General features: G+C 35.1%; 1 protein-coding gene across 1 annotated transcript; it reads right to left on the bottom strand.

Annotated features, from left to right (window-relative positions):
* Positions 1 to 188: 188 nt before the first annotated feature.
* Positions 189 to 26,289, bottom strand: LOC120355230. Its single transcript, XM_039443570.1, has 6 exons — positions 25,946 to 26,289; positions 24,633 to 24,811; positions 23,632 to 23,754; positions 4,992 to 5,441; positions 3,120 to 3,159; positions 189 to 269 (listed from the first exon to the last, which is right to left on the bottom strand). The coding sequence occupies exons 2-5, from the start codon at positions 24,786 to 24,788 to the stop codon at positions 3,130 to 3,132; spliced, it is 759 nt and encodes a 252-aa protein (XP_039299504.1). The 5' UTR covers positions 24,789 to 24,811; positions 25,946 to 26,289; the 3' UTR covers positions 189 to 269; positions 3,120 to 3,129.
* Between the last annotated feature and the right edge of the window lie 1,410 nt (positions 26,290 to 27,699).

The raw sequence follows: 27,699 nt of genomic DNA, 5'->3' as shown, positions 1-27,699 counted from the left end.
CGTGAGTTCTACTGTTCACAGAACTACTAGTAGATTTATGTGTTGAAAGTTGATTCATGGGAAGCATAAGTTAATTCTACATTTCTCTTACTAGAATGAGAATTATTAATGAAGTTTTGTAAATTTCATCCATTGCAGAGCATAGGTCACACCTGCTTATTCAAATATGAATAATTTTAAATATTTTATTACCTGAAGTCTGTTTTCTTGTCTCGATGTTGGTGATAAATCTCTAAGCCTATCAATGACCACTTTTGCTATTTTCTTACCTGAAATGAAATTGATTTAAAGAATTAACATTTTTCCTACAGCTACCTCGGAAAGCTGTTCCTGTACTGATTACAATACCCAAAGATTCACTTTTCCGCTCTAGTGCGGGAATAGTATATTTCGCACCTAGGGCCGAAAATGAGACTTTTCCGGCTCGAAATCGGTTTTCAAGTCCGAGGCCGTAGGCCGAGGACTAGAAAAGATTGAGAGCCGGAAAAACATTTTTGCCCATGGTGAGAACGTTATTTTTCGCCACACAGAAAAATAAACAATATAAATATGAGAATAATTGTTTATTAGGTACTTCCTAAAGCAAAACAGGAAGGTCATAGCTCTAGCAAATCTGAGGTAGCCTAATTTGAATATCAGGAAATTGTCCAAGTATGTTTATTTTTTATTCTGATTTGTCTAAATAACCTAAAAGATTATGTTCAATTATGTAAGAGGTTGAGTTTATACTTTTTATTCTTCCAAATGCCAATAAGATGATATTATTATAAATGTTTTTTTGATTCTTGAATAATAAACACAAATAAAGAAAAGTTTTTTGATCAGCTGTTTTAGCGCATTTTTGAAATTTGGCAAATCTGAATGTCAACTTCAACAATGCTTGTTGTCGTTGACTTCGGAAGTTTAGATTAGAAGTTCTATCCTACTCTGAAAATCAAATTTTGATAGTTTATAATATATATCTTATCTGTATTTTATTCATCCAAATAAAATGATAGTATCTTATTGCAGAATACTTATTCAATTCTAGAAGCATAAACTGATTCCGTTTCATAAACCATTTTGTAAACATGTTTACATCAAATCAGAATCAGCTGACTTCAAGGTTATTTTACAGCCCTAGGGCCGTAAAACTTTTACCGGCCTGGTCAGAAAACAATAATTTTCGCCCTCCATATGACGCACGAAAACCAGCTCATTACATCCAAGTGGGGCGAAAAAAGTTTTTCTGCACTCCATATTTGCAACATGGCAACACAAAATAGTTGGTGGGTTATATGGAGGATTAGTGCACGAAAACAAAAATTAAGTTGGTAACAATGACTGTGGTTAGATTTTAGAAAAGAATCATTACAATGGCTACCCTACATTTATGATGAAATCCCAATCTAGAAATCCAAAACAAGAATAAAAATCTCAGTACCCTTTTGTGAAATATTTTATCACAACATGTTTCGGACATTTATGCCATTTTCAAGTGATATGAAGTAAATAAATACTACTGGAAGATTCTTATTTTGATCATATGTTAGTGTATTCATATGTTTTTATGAACTGGGACTGTAAATTTTGGGTTTAAATTCGCATGATCCTATCAAAAATGGGGTTATTGGTGTCTAATTGGATTAAGTTTATTATCTTATCTCTGTTTAATTTTGCTGCTTTATATATATATATATATATATATATATATATATAATATATATATATATATATGAAATTCTTCTTTGACATTCGTTGACACTTTTACGACCATAATTTAGTATTTTCATATTGGAATTTACTGTAAAATTATGGCCTGAATCTATCAAGTGTTCAGCAAATGCTGACTTTTGTGTATAGTTTTTAGATTTTAGTGCTTGGATATGTTCTCGAAACCTTATATGAAAATTTCTGCCCATTTGTCCGATATAGAATTTGTCGCAATCACTACATTTAAGTTCATAAATTCCAGATTTTTTAAACTTAACTTGCAGTACATTTAAATTTGATTTCCTTTTTATCAGTTCGAATTCATTATTTGTTGTCCTATAACCTAAAATAAATTCATTTTTTGGACAAATTAAACAGAGATAAGATAATAAACTTAATCCAATTAGACACCAATAACCCAATTTTTGATAGAATCATGCGAATTTAAACCCAAAATTTACAGTCCCAGTTCATAAAAACATATGAATACACTAACATATGATCAAAATAAGAATCTTCCAGTAGTATTTATTTATTTACTTCATATCACTTGAAAATGGCATAAATGTCCGAAACATGTTGTGATAAAATATTTCAAAAAAGGGTACTGAGTTTTTTATTTTTCTTTATATTTATATTACAAGTAGCCCTATACAGAAAAGAGATAAACAAGTGAAGGAAATACACATATTTTTTTAGAACACTTAAATTATTGCATTTGATGGATTCATATTGAGGAACTTTATTCTTTATTGATTGATACAATAAGTACATCATCAAAATGATAGGGAGAGAAAAAATAAGGTAATCTCATGCTATTCCTCTCCCAAAATTAGATAAGGTTACACATAGTCCGATATAGGTTGTATTGTAGTTGTTGAATTCAAAAAAATTTCAGTCCTTAATTATTTTCACAGAGTAGATTTCTAAATTCAGATGCTTCAAAACCAAACATAGAAGAAGTACCTATATCACAATAAGGCTCAACTCACACATACAGGTCGAGAAGAGACTCGACTCTAGTCGAGAGCATGTGTTTTTTCAAATGGTGACTGTCGCGGAGACTAGAGTCGACTGGTCTGAGTGTCAGCATTTGGAAACACATGCTCTCAACTAGAGTAGAGACTTTTCTCGACCTGAGTCGCGTAAGTGTGAGTTGAGCCTAACTCCTCCATGATTTGAAATTAGATTTTTCAAAAAGAGCAGTTTATGTTGAGAATTGGTTTGTGATTAGCAATGAATTATAATGTGAATAATGAATATTTTATTAATTTTAATGATATGATGATAATTTATTGTTGATATCGAAATAGGGAATATATCGATATTAAATACTCCTAAGAGAACTAAGTCCATCCTTCAAAGTAGAAAGTACTGACTAAATAATTGTAATGGGATGCAAATATATTATAATTTATTTTACTTACAAACATGGTATTACATAGTCTGAAAAACTGCAGTTTGACTCTGAAAACAATACAGAGAATTCATTTTTCAATTATTGTTCATGTAGGGCACAGTACTGCTTCACAAGTAAGTACCTACTTTATAAGTAATTGGGTACCTATTACCTAAGGCGAGGTACCCAGCCAGTGAGTTTGGGGGGAGGGGGTCAAGCATGCTCCCACTCTGCATCCAGCTGTGAGCAAGTCAGCTCTATCACATTCTATACTCACTGCTTATAAGCAGGCTTGTTCAATAAAATAGTCTATAGAGCCTAGGAGCCTTTATAGAACACTAGGAAACTTGAATCGGCAAGCTTGGTTCCCCAAACCAAGTTTGTGTAGGATTTGTCCCACACACTGTAGTGGGGAGAGCAAACAACCGTTCGTTACTTCAGTGTCTTTTGGGGTCTAGAGATGAGTGTTTCAAAGTTTGCAGATGCTGTGTTAGTTTTAGATAAGTGTGGAGTGTTTCTTTTTTCAAGAAGAAGTGAGTAGTCAAAAGGGTGGTTGCGGGAGAGAGAGGAGTGTCACATTTGAAACTTTTACACAATCTTGAAGAAAATAACGTAGGAAACATCAACAATTATTTGATAATGGGTGAGAGTAAATTTAACTAGGCTACTTGTTAGATCTTGCAACGCCTCTAATAAGTACCATAAGAGAAATACACTACTTAGAACAGCTTTACCACCTGAACACCGCCTTGTAGCTACACTTTGCTACCTACTGGAAGGAGCTTGGAGAATCTGAAATATTTACATATGCAATAGGCCTATTACCCCAATCGGACAAACCGAACTATGTTTTTAATCCAGATTGAAGACCGAATTTATCACGAATTTGGTTGGCGGTTCGCCAATATTCCACATACACTGGGGAATTTGTTTTGAACCAAGTTCCCTAGTACATGGGGACCCTCAACTGTAGCATTTCCTTACATAATCTCACATTTTGTTCTAAGAGAAACAGGCAGCAGCAATTATTTTCTACATTGGAAAGAAGCATAGTATGATAATTTTCAATCTATCATAGATCGAATGATGCATGCTCTACACCAAAATATTAGCTTGTTTTGATCTTGCTTACCATAATAATTCTTGTGTGAATTTCTCAAGATTGGCAACGATTGGTGTAAATTCAAATGTTATTGGTTGCTCTCAAATTTTACTATGTTGTGTATTAATATACTATGTGGTATTATAAATAAGTTATTTGCAAAACTATTTTAATATTTGGATACTGTGGCATAAACAACATGAATTCATAGTGCAAAGTGCATTAGTTTTGTACTAGAACCTACAACTACAGCATTTTGATTGATAATTAAAATAAGATACTCCTTAAACTGGGTTTTCGTTTGTGTTGTGCCTGTGAGTGACTGCCTGTACCTGTGCGTGACTGCGTACAAACACAAACCACTCTTGGTCTTAGACAGCACCTTATCGCGCATGCGTTAGTAACGGTTTTTTCCTGTTCCATTCAGTCACATCTTTCAATGTAACGTTCTTTGTGATGATGGTTACCGAGCACTGTAACTGGAGCCGTCATTCCATTTTGATGATGATGATTATTATTATCCAATGATGATTTATCATTGAATTCGATATAATAATCAATATATTATCATCATTTCATTCAATAAAAGTAAGATTACCTTTCAATAATATAATTAATAGAATATAACGGTTGTTATTTAGTTATTTTATGTTAAGTCCATAAGGTGGGCATAAAAACCCCCAGGGACACGTAATGAGAAAACAAACAGAAACAAGTAGGCCAGTCGACCTACTAGTCCAAAAGAAAAACAAATAAAAGCAAGCAGAGGAAAGAAATTAATCAAAAATAGGCGCTTACCAAGCTGCTGTCCAACATGAAAAACTCACGGAGTGAGTACAAAGGATTATCCAACAATAAGTCTCTCAGGACCCTCCGAAATTTGCTGGCAGGCAGATTCCTAGCCATCACCGGCAGCTTGTTGAAGAGCCTGACAGATAGATGGCCATAGCTCGATCGTGTCCTGCTCAGTCTTTGGTAGGGCTCGTCCAGCCTCTGTCTCCCTCTAGTCTCATGTGAGTGAAAATTCTGCCTTGTTACAAGCTCCCCCACATTTGCATGTGTTCTGCAGAGGGTCTGAAGTACATAGAGGGAGACGACTATGAGGATTCTCTCTCTCACAAAGAGGGGACGACAATGGGCAAGATGCTCAGCACCACAAAGGATCCTCAGGGCCCTCTTCTGAATGAGTAACACTCGTGAAACATCTGTGGCTCCACCCCAAAGCGTAAGGTCATACAGGACAATGCTCTGGAAAAAAACAGAAATAGCAGACCTTAAGGTAAGAAGCAGGAATACAGGATTTCAATTTCCTGAGCAGGAAAACCACTCTGCTCAGACTGCAACAGACAGCCTCAATGTGGTCAGCCCAAGAGAGCTTTCTATCTAGAACGAACCCAAGCAGCTTCACCGGGAAAAAATCATACTCATCCCCATTTCTGAGGCTGAATATGATTGACTGCGTTTCATCATCGTTGAGAAGAAAGAGGTTTGCAGAAAACCAGTCCGTAGCAAACAACCTGGTCTCCAACATCTCGGCCCTCAGTACATCAACTCCATGACCATGATCGTAAAAAGTGGTGTCGTCTGCATAGCAAACAACACTTCTGCCATCCATGCAAGCTACATCGTTTACTGAAATCAAAAATAGAAGTGGCCCCAGGACAGAGCCCTGAGGGACACCACAGTTGACACAGTTTCTTATACCAGACTACACACCATTAGCCAGCACAGCCTGCCTGCGGCCCCCCAGGTAGGATTGAATCAATCTAAGAGGGGATCCACTGACCCCATAGTGCTTGAGTTTTCTCAGAAGGATTGCATGATCAAGCATGTCAAAAGCCTTGCTGAGGTCACATAATGTGAGCCCAGCAAGCTCACGCCTCTCAAAGCACTCATAAATTTTACGCAGAAGGAAATCGACAGCATCAGCAGTCGATCTTCCTTTTCTAAAACCAAACTGGGTGGCCGCAAACAAGCTGCACTACTCACATTATTCAAGGAGCTGCTCCGCAATCACAATCTCAAAAATTTTCGAGATTATAGGCAGAATAGAAATGGGCCTATAGTTAGATGGGTCAGTTTTATCTCCCTTCTTGAAGACTGGTACTGTCTTTGCAACCTTCAGCTCATCAGGAAAAACGGCCTGTGAGAGACACTGATTAATACAAGCAGTTAAAGGCTCAATAATAGACAGTATGATGTCCTTAATGAATAAGCTAGACATATAATGAATGTCTTTACTTGAAGATTTGCTCGAGCTAGTCACAATCCGTAAAACATCCTGACACGTCACAGGGCGCCAGGTCAGGAGCTGAGAGTCTTGAGGGCGAACTGAGGCAGCCAGCAGGTCCACCGCCACTGAGAAGGAAGCTTGTATCCCCCCACGGATCCTATGAATCGAGTCAGTCCAGGTGTCATGCAGATCATCCGCAGAAACAGGAATAGTAGATGGCACTGAAGAACCCGTACTTGCTCTGATAATACTCCAGGCAGCCTTGCACTTATTGGGAGACCGGTCAATAAGTGCAGAGTTGAACTGCAATCTGGCCATCCTAACTGCCTGCTGGTAAGACTTTTTCAGGCCAGAGTAGATTCTCCTCGAAGATGGAAGTCTATCAGCTTGAAATTTCTCATATGCCACAAGCATCAGGTCATGCAAATCAAGCAGTCCATCTGTGACCCAGGCCACTCCATGCCTCTTGATTTGTCCCTGGAGGATCCTCTTTAGAGGAAAAGAGCCATTGAAGATGCATAGGAACTCATTGAAGAATGATGTAAAATTCAGCTCAGCACAGGGGTGAACCAACAGCAGGTCCCAGTTGATGATTGTTATCCAGGAGCTGGAGGAAATGTTGCTGTCCACACTGTTTAATGGGCCTCACCCAAACATGCCGCTGATGCCTCACAGGCTCAGACACCAGACTGGACACCTCAACTGTGCATTCGAGTGCCAGGTGGTCACTGAGGGAAAGGTTTAAGGGAGAGCACCTAATCAATCCTCAGGGTTGAAGCCACATTGTCCAGGCAAGCATCGAGTCTAGTGGGCCGCCAGTTGGCCAGATAGATGTCCAAGGATCAAAGGAGATTGATAAAATCTTTAGCCCTGTTATCAGCCTTCAGCAGATCCACATTGAAGTCACCTCCGATCACAACCTCAAAGCTTGGGTTTACCCTGGTAAGTTCAGCAATAAGTTTCTCAAGGGCAAGGAGGAAGTTCTCAGAATTCCCAGCTGGGGAGCGGTATACCTGAACAATATACAGTCTAGCGAGCTCATAAGAAACACAGGCAAATTCATGAGCCTTATTCATGCAATGTGTAGTAACATCAACACATGCAAATAGGGCATGCATATCCACATCAATGAAAATGGCCACACCACCACACTGGTACTCACTTCGACTTTAGAAAGCAGCTAACTTATAGTTAGAGATGTTCAAAAGTTTAAGCTCCTCAGGGCACATCCAGTGTTCAGACAAACACAGTATTTTGTACCTCCTGCTTGTGCTGACAATCAATTCCAACTCATTCACCTTATTTCGAAGGCATTGGACATTATAGAAAAGCAAATCGAAAGAAACATCAATGGTAGAATCAACAGCCTTACTCCCATCATTCATGAGTGTCACTTGACCCGGGCAGCCCGGCTTGGTTGGCCTAAAAAAGCACTTGATTGATCCCTAGGCTTATTGGATGGAATGAATTTTTTCACCAAGATTCCTTCGGTCCAGAAGTCTGAAGCCATGACACGCTTAAGTAGCCTATCAGTAACCACTATCTTGAAGGATGAATAGGTATTGAATTTAGAGTTCAGTTTGTAGCAGTCAAAATCAGATTTATCCATACCAGATTCAGTCAGATATTTCACAAGCTCCCCTACCTCAAACCTCAGGGTGCAGCCTAGAGACGAAAACTGATTTTCTCCTATCCACTGTCTTGAGGGGTAGAATACCAGGTTTGGAGGGGGAAATTTTTTGGAGCCAATAATAGTAGTCTTAGGCTTTTTTAATAAAGCAGCGCAATATGAATCAGTCCCGGTAGAGTTCACACTAGGCCTGTCACTTTTCTTCAATCCTTATACATTAGCTGAGTCGCAAGATAAATAGACATTTGGAATTGATTTAGATAAGGTGTTTTTTCTAGAATTACTATTTTTTCCTTTAGTTACAAGTTTCCAGTTTGAATGTTCATCATCCTCATTTTCATTAGTCAAATCACATAACTCCATTCTACTTGAAGGCTTGAAGGAATAAAAACATTCTTATTCTTATTCTTATTCTTACTTGAAAAAATGTTTGATTTCTTTTCCTCAGCCGAAAAAGCCGTGTTTATTAATTAGTTAGCATCAATTTTGTTTTTTGATTTGTCATTAAATGACAAATTAGTTGCATTAACACTTAAATCAAATGCATGTTCATCACTATATATTTTCGTGTTGTCATTATTTATTAAAATAGGTACAGGATGCATAGCACTAACACTAGAATTTACTAATTCTTTCACACAAATTGAATTTACATTGTTCATTACATGGGAGTTTGAAATAACTTCGTCATCACTTTTTTCATTCGCATCTTGAACATGTAAAACTTGAGAATGTTCATGTAACTGTTTGCACATAACCTCACTTGATTCTACCACCACAAAGTAGGAGAACATTCCTCTTCTCTGTGGTACCGCTTTCAGCGACCCATAGACGAACAGCTTGGTTGGCAACCTATATAGGCACAATATACATTCAGTATGAAAACTCGGCTATTATAGTACCCTGGCGCAAAATTCCGCCATCTTGTTAGGAAGCGGCGCATTATAGTATTGATGGGAGGTTAGGATCACTTTACTGATACGGATCAATTGATCTTGTTTACTGCCGCGAGCCAATCAGAAGACCAGGATTGGAACTTCCCAAGGTCACGTGACGTGTCCAGTATTTGTGCCATGAAAAAAGCATTTGTCGGATAGGCGTTTGATTGATAGTTTCCATTCTGTACCTATTCTTTGACCTAGTTGCCAACTTGGTTAGCAGCTTCTCTTTGTCACAGGAACAGAGTAACGACCAGCAACAGTCACAGTTATAACATAGTTATTCAAAAGTATTCTTTGAGTATCTATAGTGAGGTCCACGTTATAATGGTAGTGTACGATTTGCTATGGTGCTGCTATCCTTGTCTATCGTTCAACAAATGTGAAAGAGTTAGGGGTTAGTTTTTATTTAGGTTATATTTAATAATGTTTTATTAGGATAGGTTAGGTTTTTGCTTTAAAATTGCAATATGCTAGAAGGGGCTAGGGTCTAGGTGGAGTTATGTTTTTTGATGTTTAAAAGGTAAAAGGATAGGTAAGGGGGTTAGGATTTTGCTTCGAACCTCATGTTTGTGAACATGTTCATGAAATGAACCACATGTTTATATTTTGTTCTAAAGATGACGAATAAATCTAAAGTATTAAATGTGAAAGGGTTAGAGGTTAGGTTTTATTTAGGTTATATTATTAATAATGTGTTATTAGGATAGGTAAGGTTTTTGCTTTGAAATTGGAATATGCTAGAAGGGGCTAGGGTGCAGTTGGAGTTATGTTTTTTGATGTTTCAAATGTGAAAGGATAGGTAAGGGGGTTAGGATTTTGCTTTGAAATCTAAATTATTAAATGTGAAGGGGTTAGGTTTTTTTGGATTATATTTGATAATGTTCCATAAGGTTAGGTTAGGTTTTTGCTTTGAAATTGCAATATGCAAGAAAGGGCTAGGGTACAGGTAGAATTATGGTTTTTGATATTTCAAAGGTGGAAAGATAGGTTAGGATTTTGCTTTGAAATTGCAATATGCTGGAAGGGATTAGAGGTTTTCCAAATAGTTATGTTTATTGATGTTTTGAATGTAAAAGGGAAGGTTAAGGGTTCGGTTTTTGTTTTAAAATGACAATATGCTGATTTAGTTATAGTGTTTTTAACATCAGTTGAATAACAACTGTTATATTTTATTAATTATATTTTTCAAAAGTATTCTTCTTTTTATTAAATAAAATGATAATATATTGATTATTATATTGAATTTAATGATAAATCATCATTGGATAATAATATCTTCATCAAATAGAATGACGATTGGCTCCAGTTAAAGTGCTCGGTAACCATCATCACAAAGAACGTTACATTCAAAGATCTGACCGAATGGAACGGGAAAAACCCGTTGCTAACGCATGCGCGATACGGTGCTTTCTGAGACAGAGAGTGGTTTGTACAGGGCCGCGGAATTGGAAATATCTGGAACTCAAAATATCAATGTTAAATGTCCTATGCTTGAAAACTGTTGCTGGGTGGAACTCCGAATATTTGTCAGACAGCGGAATTGGAAATATCCGGAACTCAAAATATGTTGCTAGGTGGAATTGGGAGTATCTGGAACTCAAATTATTTGTTTGTCAGATGGCGGAATTGGAAATATCTGGAACTCAAAATATCGGTGTCAAAGTGGGAGTACTAGTAATGTGTTTGTGATTGAGAAATGGTTAAAGTCTGACTTATTTTCTGAAATGATATGGTCTAATTAGCTGACTTAGCGTAATATTCATAGCTCATTATATATTTATTTTGGACGGAAATATTGGACTTGAACTTTAAACAGTAAAAACAACTTGGTTGAAGTATATTGTTTGAATATTGGTTTATCAAATAATAGTCATGTACATATTATGCAAGTTCTCAAAACTCTGCTATCTGTTTTAAACAAGACTGACGACTGTTGATGAATTTATTTTAGGTTAACTATATAGAATGCTTCATATTTGTTTTGCAATAAATTTGTTTCATCACACATTTACGCAGTCTCGCTAATAACGATCGATACTGTGAGTTCGATATATTTCCAATTCCACCAGCTGACAAGATATTTTGAGTTCCGCCGGCCTGCACGATATTCGGAGTTCCGCCTGTCAACATATTCGGAATTCCATATATTTCCAATTCCGGCTAGCTGCAAGATATTTTGAGTTCCAGATATTCCCAATTCATGCGACCCATTTGTACTTGGTTGGCCACTGTTCCCCACAGATGGTCAACCTGCTTTCGCCAACTTCAATTCCCGATCAGTTCTGCTGCTGTAGCGGTTACATTCGACATTTACAGAAAATGAGCAATCTCTTATACTTTATTGAACTATATTAACTATGTGACGAACCTGATTTTTAATAATTAAGGCTCTTATACAATAAAACCTGGTTATAAATAGAGAAGACTTATGTATAATCTAACATTTAGGTTTAGAGAAAATATTCCATTTTCTAACATGTTATGGAAATACAGGCTTCTCCACACATCTGTGTAATCACTTGTCAGCTGATTTATGATGAACAATTCTATAGTCTGATCTTTACTCCAATATTGGCATATGGAGGAGGCTCCTTTTTCCTTTTATATTATCCTTGAAATGCAAAATTTCCAAATATATACGTCTATGCGCGATTAAGAAAGGAACATACCTGTAAAATTTTATGAAAATATACTACCACGTTTTGCCGTAAATGCGTAACATATAAACTTATAAATATTTAAACATTAAGAGAAATGCCAAACAATCGACTTGAATCTTAGACCTCACTTTGCTCGGTCAACTAGATAACTGCCTCTCAATAACCCAACTGCCTTTCAAACCAAGTTTTTGTTTATTGTGGGATGAGGCCGAAAAAATTAGTTTAATTGAATTAAAGTGCGCACATGAGTAGCCTACTATTCAAATACTGAGGTTGAGAACTGTGTTGTCAACTTCCCCACAAATGCTCCAACATGAAGCTCCGCCCACAGAAAATCAAAACTATTTGATCTTACACCAAACGTTGGACCAACCGGTTGCTACAACCACCAACCTGCACACAGACATACAACATCTACTCCAACACAGCAAGTTGGCAACTAGGTTGCCAACGAAGTTGTTCGTCTATGGGCCACTTAAAGACACATACCTACAGATTCGCGCAAACAATCATATGGACACATGCCTCGGCATTCACTGTACGTCCTTGTGGGTACGTTTCACGCAAAGACCTTAAAGAGATGCATCTTTAAGGTCTTTGGTTCCACGTATGCCTCGGCATTCAAAAAGCTATAGTGAGGTCCACGTTATAATGGCAGTGTAGGAAGATACTCAACACGTGTGGTGGATCCTATGGTATCAGATCACTGTGCAGTTATTCTACAGGTGGATATCCATAGGGCAGCTGCCCCCTCAACACAAGCAGCATATAAAGGAAACTACACTTGCTATGTCAGAAAAGTGAGGGAAGAGAATTTATTACTACTTTGTAGGAAACTTTACCACTTTGAGGTATGTAACACTTTGAAAATTTACCACTACTTTGTGGATGTAAACTGGCCAGCCGTTTTCAGTCTTACAAAGAAAGATTTCAAGTTGGATATGTTACTGGCAGGATTTGTGGATTTATTCAACTCTGTGTTCTCAAAGAAATTGAAGAAAGCATCGGTTAATCAAGGAAAGGATACCAAACCTGACAGAAATAGACCTTGGTTTACAGATAGACTGGCAAGTGAAAAGAACCTAGTTGTTTTACTTCATCATCTGCATAAGATAGCGGTTTCACCTGGAGCAGAGAATTATTGGTATATTCAATGGCAGAAAAAAATTTACAGGACTCAAATTGGCTTGGCAAAAAGGAGACACACATCTGAAGCCATTTGGTCAGCTGGAAACAAGTGCAAGGCAGCCTGGGATGTCATCAACAGCCACCGTCCAAGGAAACCTCAATTGGAGCCATCACTAAGCCCTGATGACTTCAATAACTACTTTGTCAGAGCAGTGGATGGCATACTGGCAGAGCATGTGGACTGCGACACAAGTCCTGAAGTAAACATCAGACTTGTGCACCAGCAGATGTTCGCTTGGAAGCCTACAACAGAAGAGAATGTCAGCAAAATTATTTGAAAGCTGAAAAACTCCAGGTTTGTCAACAGTTGTGCTGAAAGCAACATCTGGACTTGTGACCAAGCTAATGGCTGAAGCAATAAACTGCTGTTTTGAGGTGGGTAGATTCCCAGATATCCTCAAGTTAGCCAGGACAGTGCCCATATACAAAAAACGGGAAAATGATAATCCTGTCAACTTCAGACCCATCTCAATTGTTCCGGTTTTCTCAAAAGTGATTGAGACAAAAATTAAGCAACAACTGACAGAGTACTTTGAGAGAAACAATCTGCTGTCCCCATTTCAGCATTGGGTCCGGAAATGGGCGCTCCACCACAAGTGCTCTGTTGGCCCTGACCAGCAGGATCCAGAGTGCATTTGAGGATGGTGATTCACTTGCTCTTGCAATTATTTTTCGATGTTATAATATTATATTATTATAAATCTGTATGTTTTTTGAGAAATAAATTTGACTCTTGCTCCCAGTCGATCATCAATTGCTCTGCTGGAGTGACGTTCGGTTGCGGAGCAGAGCAAAAGTCTGTACGCACCTATAGACGAACAACTTGGTTAGCAACCTATTATACCAGATTATTCATTCCTAGGGAGTTGATTCCCAAAATTCATAAATGCCCGGGAGTTTATTATACTTTTACTATTCTTTTGTATGATAACTAAGAAAACGCCTTTTTTAATAAAACTTTGTGATAATCATATTAACAATTATAAACAAGTTATATTGAAATGATTAGAATAAATAACTATAATATTAAGTTCAAAGAGTTCAGTAATTCAAATTCGTTTTTTATCACTTCTTGATGAATGTGAGGAGGAATAAGCACTCATTTTCAATCATTTAAGGCTCTACGCCACACTTTTGGAAACTTATTATTGGTTTCATTTCGAAGGTATTTTGATTTGAATCCCATCAAGATACTTGAATAGATCATATTTCCAAGGAAAAACTATTTTTATCATATTCTCGATTTGATATATATATATAATAGGAGCTTGAAAAGCGCTTAAAGTTCAAATATTGGGGAAGATCCATCCTCAATATTGTATGAATTTATTTGCTATCATTTATGTAATGAGTCTGCCCCAAGATTTGAACTTTTGGCGCTTTCAAAGCACCCAATATATCAAAAGTAAAAATTATGAGAGTTTTTTCTTGAAAATAGTCAAATCTAAATAAATTGATACACATCCTTGATTATTGTATACGGTACCACTATTATGATGCTACTTTTATTTTATGTCTTGTGAATTAAATCTGTTATACTCATATTCCTAACAGTCAAATAAGCTTAGTCACCAAATTATTGGGTTTACTTCGTCTTGTATTGCTCAAGAAATTTAATTATGATAAATCATCTATTAATTTGCAAAGAAGCTTACAATAATTTAAACCCAAAAATAAAAAAATAAAGAACATACTAGGATGTTTGCTCCTTCAGAATTTCATAAGTATGTGAATATTTCATTTTTTGTGATAAAAATATGTAATATCCTTTCTACGAAGTTTTGGTTTTGAAGCATCTAAATTTGAAAATATTTTAGGGCTGAAAATTTTGTGAAGTGAAGAACTACAAGACTTGACATATTTCGGACTATGTGTAACTTTATCCAAATTTGGGAGAGGAACAGCACAGGGTTACCTTATTTTTCTTCTCCCTATCATTTTCATGATATTTATTATGATAATAAAGAATAAAGAAGGGGACGCTTTGCTTTATTTATTTATTTATTATTTATTTACATACAAAAGCTCACAGAATAAATCCATGAAGAGCCTTATTGACATCAACTAGTTTAGATACATAATATTTGATGCAAAATAAGAATGAAAAATAAAATAAAATTGTAAACACAATTTTTGAATACTAATAAGATAAGAAGAGGCGAAATGAAAAAGTAAAATGAACCAATGATAATAGAAAATGAAGAAGAATGAAATAAAAATGATAAGAAAAATAAAATAAAGAATAAAATAGAGAATAGAGGAAAAATAGGGCTTTAGAAGAGAGAAAAAAAAATGAGGGAGTTTAGTATAATTATTTATCAATCATGAGTTAGCTATAGAGCGATATGCTAGTTCACAGGATTTCTTAAAGGTTTTGAAACGGTCAGCAAACGGATCAATGCAGTGGCTTATTCTATTGTACAAACGTAAAGTTCTGTATATATAAGAATTGCAATGATGAGTCGTTCTGATAAATGGCATGTGGAACAGAATATTTGGTTTTGGTCTATTAAACGGGACATGAAGTTGCAACATACTTATAAATTCTGGCATGAATACTTGATTGTTTGGGATATTATATAATAGCAAGAGGGAACTGACAGATCTCCTTTCTTCCAATCTTTGAACATTAAATATCAACCTTAGATTGTCTGTTGAAAAAGCTATCGGACAGAATGCGTTGAACTTTTTAAAATAAAGATACCTTAAAAATTTATTCTGAATTTTTTCTAAATCAAGAATAGCGCTGCTGTGAAATGGAGCCCAAACTAAAGCAGCATATTCAAGTTTACTCCTCACTGTAGCATAGTACAATTTCAAAACAACGTCACATGTTGTAAAAGGCCTACAATTTCGAAATAAAAACCCTAGCGACCTATTAGCACCATTCATAACATGTGTTAGGTGTTCCTTAAACTCAAGAGTAGGGTCCATTATGACGCCCAGGTCCTTTATACGGATAACATAATCGAGGATTGCATTATTAATATTGTAATTGTAATGAAAAGGATTTTTCTGACGTGTGAATATCATGTATTTTGTTTTCGATATATTTATTTCCAATCTATTTCTCAAACACCAGTCATGAATCACATTCAGATCCCGCTGCAAGAGACAGCAATCCTCCAGACTAGAAATAGGTCTGAAAAGTTTTACATCGTCTGCAAAAAGCAAAATACTAGATTCTTTAATATGGTCAGGCAGATCATTCATGAGTAGGACGAACAACAAGGGACCAAGGTTTGACCCCTGTGGAACCCCAGAAGAATTGGTAAAGTAAAGAGATCTGTGATTATTAAAAACCACATAAGACATCCTATCAGTTAGATAACTCTCAAAAAATGCAATCAAACTATCAGACAGGCAAAACCATTTCAATTTTTTCAACAGAATCCCAAAATCCACCGAATCAAAGGCTTTTTTGTAATCTAAATAGATAACATCCATACGACCATGCATGTCTAGCTGCGAAGAGACAGATTGGGTGAACTGCAACAGATTAGTTATAGTTGAGCGCGATGGCATAAAACCATGTTGGAATGAGGAGATTGCGGGTCTTACATGGTTGAAAACTTTGCTATATAAAATATATTCAAAGACCTTACTTGGAGAATTGAGGATAGTAATGGGACGAAAATTCGAGATTATATTCTTTCCACCAGTCTTATGAACAGGTGTCACCCTTGCAGCTTTCCATTTTTTAGGATATTTATTCAATCTCAAGGACAAATTGAAGATAAATTGTAAAGGTTGAATAAGAATATCTCTACAACCTTTTATAATGTATGCTGGTACACCGTCAGGCCCACAAGATCTAGTTGCTTTAAGTTTATTTATAGCTGAATTTACTTCATTTTCAGAAATATATGAAACTTGTAATATGTCAAGATGAGGAGATGAGGAAATGCTGTCATATGATTCATTATCATTATTATGTTGGATGTTACTACGGTTGTTGCTGTTATTGTAAACAGATGAGAAATAATCAGCAAAAGCCTGCGGTACTTCCCGATCGGTATACCTGCACCCATTCCACTCAAAACACTTTGAGTCCGATCTAGACTCTTTTTTACTCGCAACATAGTTCCAGAAGTGTTTAACGTTTGAATTTATGTTATTTTGTAGAGATTCTATATAATTTTGTTGTGCTATGTTGATTTCACTTTTTATTGCAGCTCTCAATTCCTTGAATTTGTTCAAATAATATCCCGAAAACGATTTTTTCCGTGCACATTTCTTTTTTAATTTAATCATCTGGATAATGCTTCTAGTAAACCAAACCGGATACTTCGATTTAATAATATTTTTATTTTTGGGCACATGCGAAGCGAAAGCATAATTTAATAAATCGTAAAAATAGTCTACAGCGAGATCGACATCGTTGAATTCATAAAGTCTATGCCAATCTGAATCTCTAAGTGTGAGATAAAATTCATAGTAGTTTGCTTTTTTAAAATTGTAATACTCGATACTCAAAGGGGGATGCAAGAGGCTCTTTTTAATCAAAAAACTAATATCTAAGCTTGGGTGATGTGGATCTTCAGCAAGCAGAGGGCTTGTTCCGTGCAAAACAATCAGAGGTAGATTACTCAGCACTAGATCAAGAGTTTTGGCATTGGCATTTAAAACATTATTAAAGGATACTAAGTTGAATAAACACATGCAATTCATCAGTCTGGCATATTTACTAGGACCACCAACGAAATTAAAACTTGAACCATTTATTTCATTCAGATTAAAGTCACCCAATATTAATAAATCATGTGAAAAAATATTATTATCACTTTTAATAAAATCAAAGAAGTCACAGTAATCGAGAAGACCAGATTCAGGGGAGAAATAGACAACATTGATAAAGATTACTTTATCTTGTGCAGATAACTTGACAAGTAAAGATTCATAGCGCGCTGTCGCCCGGACATGAATGAGTCGGGAATGCCAACTGTTTTTCACTGCACAAAGTACACCCCCTCCCCACCGCTTTCCAGACACCAATCTATCACGGTCACACCTAAATACCCGATAACGAGAATCGAACAATTCACTATCATGAATCTCATTACTCAACCATGTCTCAGACAACGCTACAATATCATAAGTTTCACCTAGTACAGATCTGAACAAATCATTGGTTTTAGTGCGACAACCTCGAATATTTTGATAATTTAATTTTATTAATTCAGAGTTAACATCAGGAGAATTCATTTTTAATAATGAAATAATAAACTATAGCAGTACATTGAATTAGAAAGATAAATAGCTTTACAACAAAAAATAAAATAGCATTGGTATCGTAATAGTAGAGTGCATTGGGGTTTATCATAGCAGGGATTTATTTGATAACTGTTTTATTTTAGTTAGTTTCTCGACTCGCAGTCAGCTGTGTTGGCGTCTTATCAACGCCGCTTCCACTGCCTGCAAGTTTTGCGATATCATTATCAGTTTTGATTAGATGAATGGCCGAGTTTTCGTCTCTTCTTATCTTTATGTTACCCGTTTTGTCAACCCATAGAAACTTAAAGTTCATCTGATTTTTCACCCTTTTTGTTTTAGCAAATAAAATTCTTCTAGCCGGACATAGAGACTGGTTTATGTAGACGGGAGTATCCATTGGCATGCCTATATGTCTTGTAGACAGAGTCCTCTTCACCCGTCGCCTCTCCAACATTTTTTCCTTAATAGCTCGGCGAACAAAGCGTACGATTATCCCAGGAGATGGCCGGTTATTTTGCTGCTTCAAACGATGACAGGCATCGATCATATCCTCCGTGATTGCAACATCCAGGGCTTTACCAACCTCTTTTATAATGCTGGAGACGTCTTCATTCTGAGTGACAGGAACTCCGTAAATCTCAAGAGTGTTCGACCTCGAATATTGTTCTGCATCATCCAATCTCACCGACAGTTCCGTGACTTTTTTAGACAATGCTAAATTTTCCAATCTGAGAGACTCAATCAACTGGTTTTGTTTATCAATGATAGCCTGCTGTGTAGCCAGTATACAAGAGTTTTCGTCGAGCTTTTCATGACACAAATCAAGCGATTTACCTAAGTCTTGTTCAAGACGTTTTAGACCACTGTCCATTTTTTCACCTAGTTCGTGAATCAATTTTTTAAGCTGTCTAAGCTACTTACGTCCTTTGTGTTGACACTACACACAATGCCACCATCGCTGTGGCTACGACTCCTCCTACGCTCACACGCACAGTCAGCACACATCCACGCACGACCAGAGATGAGGAGACCGTTCAGGTCAGCATCACTAAGACTCAAGCATTGTCCGTGGAAATTCTCTTTACATACACTGCACTGGACCTTATTCGTTTTGTCCTTTGAAGACCGCACTATTAATTTCGTACATTTACGGCAATTCATTATGATCAAACACGCTCGTTTCACAAATAGATAAGGGAGCTATCCAAAGTGCGTCCGCTATCATCAGAGGCTGATACTAAACTGTCAGTAGAATCAGTAGAATCAATACTCAATTCATCGATATAGGTGATCACTGGTTCACTCAAAGTAAGGTCTAGCCAAATTATATAAAATATTGATGAAATTTGTGAGCTATTTACACTGCTTTTTTGAATGGATGATTTATTGATTATGATTGTCAAATGTGATTGAAATTGATAAATATAAATTATTTTAATTTATTCCCATGGTTCCTTGGGCAGAGAAATATTTTCAATCATAAGTTCCTTACCAATGGGAATATTCCCGACTTACATTACTACCCTCAAAAATCAGTACTGACTACTCTGGAAATCTCCCCATCTACCCACTACACCATGTTCCTACCTCACTTTGTTCAAGGAAATCAGTCTTAGCGCAAAACGCCTATAATATAGTCCAATACAAACAGAAGCGATGTAGCACCAAGTGCATTCTGTTTCCATTGGACCTTATTTTTATATAGAGGTGTGAGAATCCTCTACGCCACTTTGGTGTAAATTGGGTCTTATGCTTAGTGAACTGTAAGTAGAAGTATATTACAAATTATATATTTATTATTATCAAATTTCATCAACTTATTTTTTATCATTCAATCAATCAATAAATCGTTTCTTTTTTTCTCTTTCAGATACCAAAACATATTACACAGTGTAGATGGACGGATAGAAAGCGTGAACATCAAAAGCCATCGTGTGTGTTACCCAGTTTCCATTCTGCATCTAACAATAGGAACCAAGCAGCATCCAACATCATTATATAGTCCCACCCTTGAGTTGAAATATCGCCAAAAGATTTCTTAGTGAGCACCTAGGACGTTTAAGGAAGTTATATTCCAAGTTTTGTTGCAATCCTTCCAGTAGTTTTCCAGAGATCGTGATCAGTGAGATAAGAATTTTATAAGTATAGATTAATGAAGTTTGAACACTAATTCTGGAAAATCTAGATGGAAATTGAAATTTGGGCTTCCAGGTGCACGAGATTGATATTTTCAGAATCTATGTTCAAATTTTGGAGATCTAAATCATTCCCATTTTTCCGGTATGCAATCCACAAGTTGACATGTTTTGATATGAACACACGAACAAACACAACCCTACTGTCTCTTATTATATAGAGATTATCTAGAGAGACTACCTCTTTGAAACAGATGGTTAAAATTGGCAATTAATTAATAACCAGTCCAATTTTGTCAAGTTAGCATGAAGTTGAGGTTTCTAAACAAGATTTGAGTTTTCCGTTTTCTGTATAGGGCTACTTGTAATATAAATAGATATAAAAATAAAAATCTCAGTGCCCTTTTTTGAATTATTTTATCACAACATGTTTCAACATTGATGCCATTTTCAACTGTCAATCATTCAAGTGTAACTTGAAAATGGCATCAATGTTGAAACATGTGATAAAATAATTCACAAAAGGGTACTGAGATTTTTATTTCTATTTAAGACTAGCCGTCAGGCTCGCTTCGCTTGCCATATCTGTCTAGCCAGGGGGCTCCACCCCCTACCCCCGACTGGATCATCCAAAAATGAGATCAGCGGGCTCGCTTCGCTCGCCTGCATGTAGACCTCTGTACCGAATTTGAACGTATTATGTCAATTTGATCTCGAAAAACACCTGTTACTATATCGGCGTATCTTTGGCAAACAAAATTCTTCCACCTCAGCTAAACCTGTTTAATGATTTTTTTTAAATATATTTCCATTAATAATTGAAAAAGGTGAGGAGACGCTAATTTTGGCTAACTGGATAAATTGGTATTTAGGAGGTCCTGGATAAATGCATTTCAATCTTCAACTTGGTGCCAACCTAACAAAGTCAACTCAACTTAATTCCAACCTGACAAAATTTTTAATTTAGTTACCAGAACAACTGTTTCGAAGAGGTACTCTCGCTAGATTATAGTTCTATATTAACATATGGTATGGACATTTCAATTATAATTTTAAGATATTGGAATAAGAAGAATATACATGCTAAAATAACTTTAAACCCTTAAAAACCACCCTTAGAGTTAAAATATCGCCAAAAGATTTCTGAGTGTGCCTCTAAAGGGCCAACTGAACATACCTACCAAATTTGAACGTTCTTGGTCTGGTAGATTTTTAGTTCTGCGAGGGAGTGAGTGAATGAGTGAGTCAGTCAGTGAGTGAGTGCCATTTCTCTTATATATATATATATATATATATATATATATATATATATATATATATATAACGCCAATTCTTTCGTCTTGACATCTATGGAAGGGGCTGTGGGAGGGAGAGTGGCAAGGACTTTGACTTTGAAGCATTTGCCAAAGTTCTTGTTGTGCTCAGAGCCATGGGTGGGGATGGGTAGGGAAGTATTATTTTTAAAGGAAGCCCTGTGATTGTTGATCCGGAGGTTTAGGGCAGTGGTGGTTTCACCTATGTAGAAGGCAGGACAGAAGTTGCAGGAAAGGAGGTAGATGCAATTTTTGGAGATGCAATTACTGGATTGATGGATTGCCACTGCCCTAAACCTCCGTATCAACAATCACAGGGCTTCCTTTAAAAATAATACTTCCCTACCCATCCCCACCCATGGCTCTGAGCACAACAAGAACGTTGACCAATGCTTCAAAGTCAAAGTCCTTGCCACTCTCCCTCCCACAGCCCCCTCCATAGATGTCAAGACGAAAGAATTTGCTTTTATTTGGGTGCTTGGAGCGGCTTCCAGTCCTGGTCTTAACAGACAGCAATAGTACCATAACTATCAACTCTACACCAACTGTCCAATTAAATTGAAATAAATTTCATCATATATAAGAAATTTCACAGCTATCAAATATATAATACATTTTCAATAAAAATAATAAATTTAATTCCAATTCAAATTTTCTAGTGTTGAAAACACTTACAAACTTACATTAGAAATGGGGAAATTTTCGGAGACTGAGTCTCCTTCTATATATATTTATATAATATTAAAACAGGAGACACAAGATATAAATAGATTGAAAACACTTAAAAAAACTTACATTAGAAATGGGGAAATTTTCGGAGTCTGAGTCTCCTTCCTCAACCGAGCAGACTGCAGTTCTACTATATATATACAATTTAATCTCTGCCAAGAAAAAATTGTCTAATTTTAATAAAAATATTTCTGTACATTCACATTAAACTAGACATAGGGATGGTATAACTACTGTAGACCTACAGTTAGATTGACTAAAACTCTGAAAAGTCATAAGTACCAACAAATTCGCATGTTTAATTTACTACCAGATAAAATGTTAAGCAGTTACCATTGAAAACGTTTTGTATTGCTGTTGATAAATGGCTCAAGTCTGAAGCTTTCTATTCTGTTGATGAGTACCTGGAATATTTCAATGTGTATGTTGTGTAAATTTGATCGTTTCTATAGTCTACCTAGTTGTGATATTTACTTATTATTGACAAAGCCTATTGCTTACTTTTTTTAATGTTGTTTTATTTATTTATTTATTTATTTATTTATTCAAGGTGATACACATACTATAATTAGGAAAGAAAAAACAGGCAATTGCCCAAAACTTCTTCAGCCAATGAATAATAAAAACAGCAATCATATTTATTATTATTTTTACTTCTTATGGCCAATGAATTTCTTAATTATTGATTCATAAAAAAAATGGCTGAGGAATTCTTAGAATTTGATCGCCAGGGAACGGAAGATCGATGTAGGATCGCCAGTATCATTCAACCCGAGCCCACACTTTTTTGTAGCTCCAGAACAATCGCTTGTACCAGGATAAATCTCGTTTCAACTGTGAAGAAAAGAGTTGTTAACGAATCCAAAGGATTTAAGTGTGGTGACCTGTGTGGAAAAACTGTGTTTTTCTACTTAGATTTTTTGCATATTTCAACTTTTTTCTCAAAAACTACTTACACTACAGCTTCCAGACTAGTTTTATTCAATTTTTCGGATATTTTTCTATATGAATCCACCATAAGTTTTTCAAAAACTAGTCCACAAACAATCCAGCATCGGTGTATTTCACCAGAGGAACTGAATTCCGGGCGAAATCTTTCACCCTGTATAGCTCGCTAATGAAGCGTTTATGGATATATGTTTATGGGAGCTTTTTTCTTATTTTTACCTCCACTATCAAGTATTAAATTATTTTACCATAATTAAGAATCACCCTGTATAAACTTGGGGCTCAAGTCGCATCATACCACAAAGTTGAAAGACAGTAGTAAACTAGAAATAGTAAAAATAATAACTCTCAGCCACTTGAATACCGTACTGCATAATAATTATAAATGTAACAATATAATGAATAATATAGAAACAGAGACTCGAGTAATCCGTAAAGTGAACGTACCCTGTGAGCAATCAGATATTTGCAGACACTCAACGCCGTTCTTATGGGATTTGCATCCATCTGAATTGCAGTGACATAGTATGTGGTTCCTCTGGGCACATAATGGCTGTCGAAGTTCACATGCTGAAACAACATAAACTAACATTAGATCACTATGAAAAAAACGATTGTTATCAAATACGAAATAGTAAAGTTGTTCATACAATTACTCCAAGATACAATATTTTATATTGCCCTACTTATATAGTTTAATTATTAGTACAAAAGTTGAGTTTCAATACTGAGGAAATCATTGTCAGGTTTATTGAATTTTTTTTATAAAATAATCTGAATATAAGTATTGTGTATTGAAACACTAATTTTGTAGAAATGAAAATATCAAATCCAAAAGAATGAGATCATAATTATCTGCTTACTATTTCACTAGAGAGCATTTAGTGTTAATTCACTTCTAGATTGATATAATGAATCCTACTTGATTTCAATTTAAATAATTTCATCATCAATTTCCATAGACATCAAAGGATAATTTAAAAAATGGATATTTTTTAAATACAGTAGTATGTGTTACGATTCTCCATTGTTGATGAATGGCCTTACGGTTCGCAATAAATAATCATTCAACAGGTATAATAATGCCTATTTCTTGGTAATTATTTCGTTATTGAACTAGGATTTCTGATAATTATTATAAAGTGAAGATGCCGTTGTATTATTATTTGTCTCTAATAATAGTTTTTACAGGTAATTTATTCAATAAAATTCAGCTGTTCTGCTGCACTGGAAGAATAATAAATTGGTACTTGTTTTTTGTTTAATAAACAGGCTAATTAATTTTCCCTATAAAAAATAAAGAGAAAATAATAAGAATCATTGAAATAGAGATAACCATACATTTTCCAATGCAATAGTAAAAAGTTTATCAATAAGGTTTTTCATAATATATAGTTAATCATAATATTAGTAAGAAGGCAATTGATAAAATATTGTATTCTACTCACAGCGATGGTTTCCTGGAAGTGAAATTCGCTGACATTGTTACTGAGGACGCCGCCGATGTTGAAGTAGGTCGGGTTTTTCGAGGCTGCCGTCACAAATACCAATGAGCTGAGCAATACGCTGCTAGTTGTGACCAATGCCACATTGGTCCACCCCATCTTTCGCCTTGATAAGGATTAACCTGCCGTTTCCAGCATATTAATTAGTTGAAAATCAAGTTTAGTTTTATTCAAATAAGTTCAATTAATTTAGAGAACACATTCATTAGTAAAAATAATTCATCATAAGTTTAATTAATGCATGCTTCAAGCTGAGTTAGTTTAAATTTGTAATTTTTAAAGTAGCTAAAATAGAAAAGTACTGAAACTTGAATGGCCAAATAATTATTTGGCAATAATTATTTTCACAGAAAATATAAAAATATCACTATTAATAGCGTTCACATAATATCTCTTTTTCTGGCAATAGCGTTTAAAATTAACTCATGATTGTTAATATTTAATTAATTTATAATTATAAAGCTCAAGAAAAATGGTGCAACAAAGACATACAATAAAGATTCAGCCTCAAATCTATTAATCAGATAACTAATAATTTATTTGTTGTATTCGCTATGATTATTTTGAATAATTTCATGGATATTTTAGAATATTCATGTCTCACAAATAACTATGTAAGTTTCATTACGTTTCCTGCTTCAAAAATTTTATATCAACTACTTTCAACACTCAAATATAAAATTATAAAAACCTGAAAAACGATTTCTGAATCAAGTTCATGTAGGTCACTCTCTCATCATTTTGAATAGTTTCAATTGATAAGTACCGTAGGCCTAACTCGTGCCTCTGTGTCAGTAAATGTAAGAAAAAAAGTATTTTGTAAGCTTCTATAATACGACTGACACTTCTTCACTCTTATAATATTGAAAAAATGTATTAGTGAATACTTTTGTACCCCTTCTGTAGCATATTCTATTTTTTCGTGTGTTATTTTGAAAAAAAAACTTGAGTCTGGAGTCGATTCGAGAATCCTTCAACAGGGTATTTTGATGATTAAGACTACAACACAATAAACGATTTTTAATCGATTTTTCAATCAATAATTTCTAATCTCAACAATTCTTATCTATTGAATCCAGCTATTTCAGATAAATTCCACGACAATAAATGTGAAACCCATCCTGATTCCAGCTATAGTTACTGTAAACCTAGCAATGAAGCAAAATGAGCGTATTATATAATTTATGCTAATTCTATTTGAGTTATGAGATGATAAATGTTGATGGAAAACATAAACAAATAAGGCGATAAATTACCTTCAGAATTTGTGTGACTGGTCTATGACTCCATCTTGGGAAGGGCGGATGGGGTTGCCATGGTAACGGACATCCCGACTGCTATTGATCTCTGACGCTCCTCGCTCCTGTCTCATCCAACAAATCTCTCAGACAATGCCATGCCAGTCATATACATTTCAGCAATTCCGCTCTCAAGTACCACACATGATGACGATACACGAATTTGATGTAGATTCAAATGATTCATTGTACTCCTGCCATAAGAGTACAATGGCTCTAATGGATTTGAACAATTTATTATGATTAGGAACATTATAGAGTACAATAATATTGTACTAAGTTATATTCAAAAAAAATCTAGGAGTATAATGACAAAGGTATGATTTGAGAAGTTCTAATTTGAACCATTACCGGATAATAAAATTGTATATGGAGATAGAATAATGTAAATAAGGAGTAATTTGTAGTATTTTTTACAAAATACCAGTAGATAGTAGGCTATTGGAACTATCCAGGAGAATAATGTAAATAAGGAGTAATTTTATTGAGATTTGTAGTATTTATAACACAAATAGGGAGTATTGGAACTATTCAGAGAATTTTTTTAAAGCCAAGTAGCTTCTACAAAGAAAACGATTTGACAGATCACATACATTTATAAACCGTTCTTCTTATACAAGCAAGCTTTGGGAAGCAATCATAATCACTAAACTAGATTCTATAATCGTTGTGATTGCTTCTCGTTATTGATTGATAGTCAACGAGAGCAAAAATAAAAAAAAGTGCTGATGAAAAATTAAGTAAAAATAATAGTCTATGTTTATAAATTTTTATGATCTTCAAGCAGAGATTATCATAAAAATCTTCCAGCTCCCTGCTCTCATTCCGCGTTTGTGTGTTGGAAGCTTTAATGAGGTTCAAGTATTCTAGCAATACTGCTGACAAATTTTTAATACTTAAACTTCTCTAGGATAATAATTATTAACAACACATAAATTACTGAATAAAATATCAAGTGGACCTATGGTAGGCAATCAGCAAAAAATCTATGATGAATTGAATTATTGTTAATGAATACTACTATCTATAGGCTAATGTAGCCTTTTTTGTTATCCGAAACGAATATGAGTAACTCATCTCAAAAAACAATAAGGCGTGCCATAATTTCATAATCTCAATTTCATGAGTACTGTTATAGTGATAGTTACTCTATGAAAATAATTGAACAGATATTTTGCGATTTCTAGGGCTGACTATTAAAATATCAATTTTACTAATGTAGGAAATACTAGTATAATTTTACAGCTATTCAAGTATGCCTATACAACAGCCACGTGCATTTTATACCGTAATGTATATGTAACAAAAATAAAAGATAGCAAGCATCGCTTATTTATAGCTATAATAGCATAAGCTATCTTTTCTTTATAGTATAAATGTTCAATGGGATCCAATCATGCAAATAAGGTTCATTGATGATTTGATAAAAAATTAGACATCGTATTCCAACATCTTGTTTATTACAAATACAACAATCATGTGTAATGATTTATACAAAATATTCTGTGTAGCAAATAGAGCTAATATTGATATTTGTTATTTTAAATTGATAACAATTCTTTACCATCCTTATTTCTAATACTAATGTATGAGAACATGTTTGATTCAATCTGTTAAAGAAGCAATACAAGAGATCTGAATAGTTTAGTATGATTAGGAACATTATAGAGTACAATAATATTGTACTAAGTTATATTCAAAAAAAATCTAGG

The sequence above is a fragment of the Nilaparvata lugens genome, chromosome Y (genome assembly GCF_014356525.2).
Source record: "Nilaparvata lugens isolate BPH chromosome Y, ASM1435652v1, whole genome shotgun sequence".
In the NCBI taxonomy this organism is placed as follows: domain Eukaryota; kingdom Metazoa; phylum Arthropoda; class Insecta; order Hemiptera; family Delphacidae; genus Nilaparvata; species Nilaparvata lugens.
Note: the sequence above shows the minus strand (reverse complement) of the source record. Positions and strands in the feature narration are given on the sequence as shown.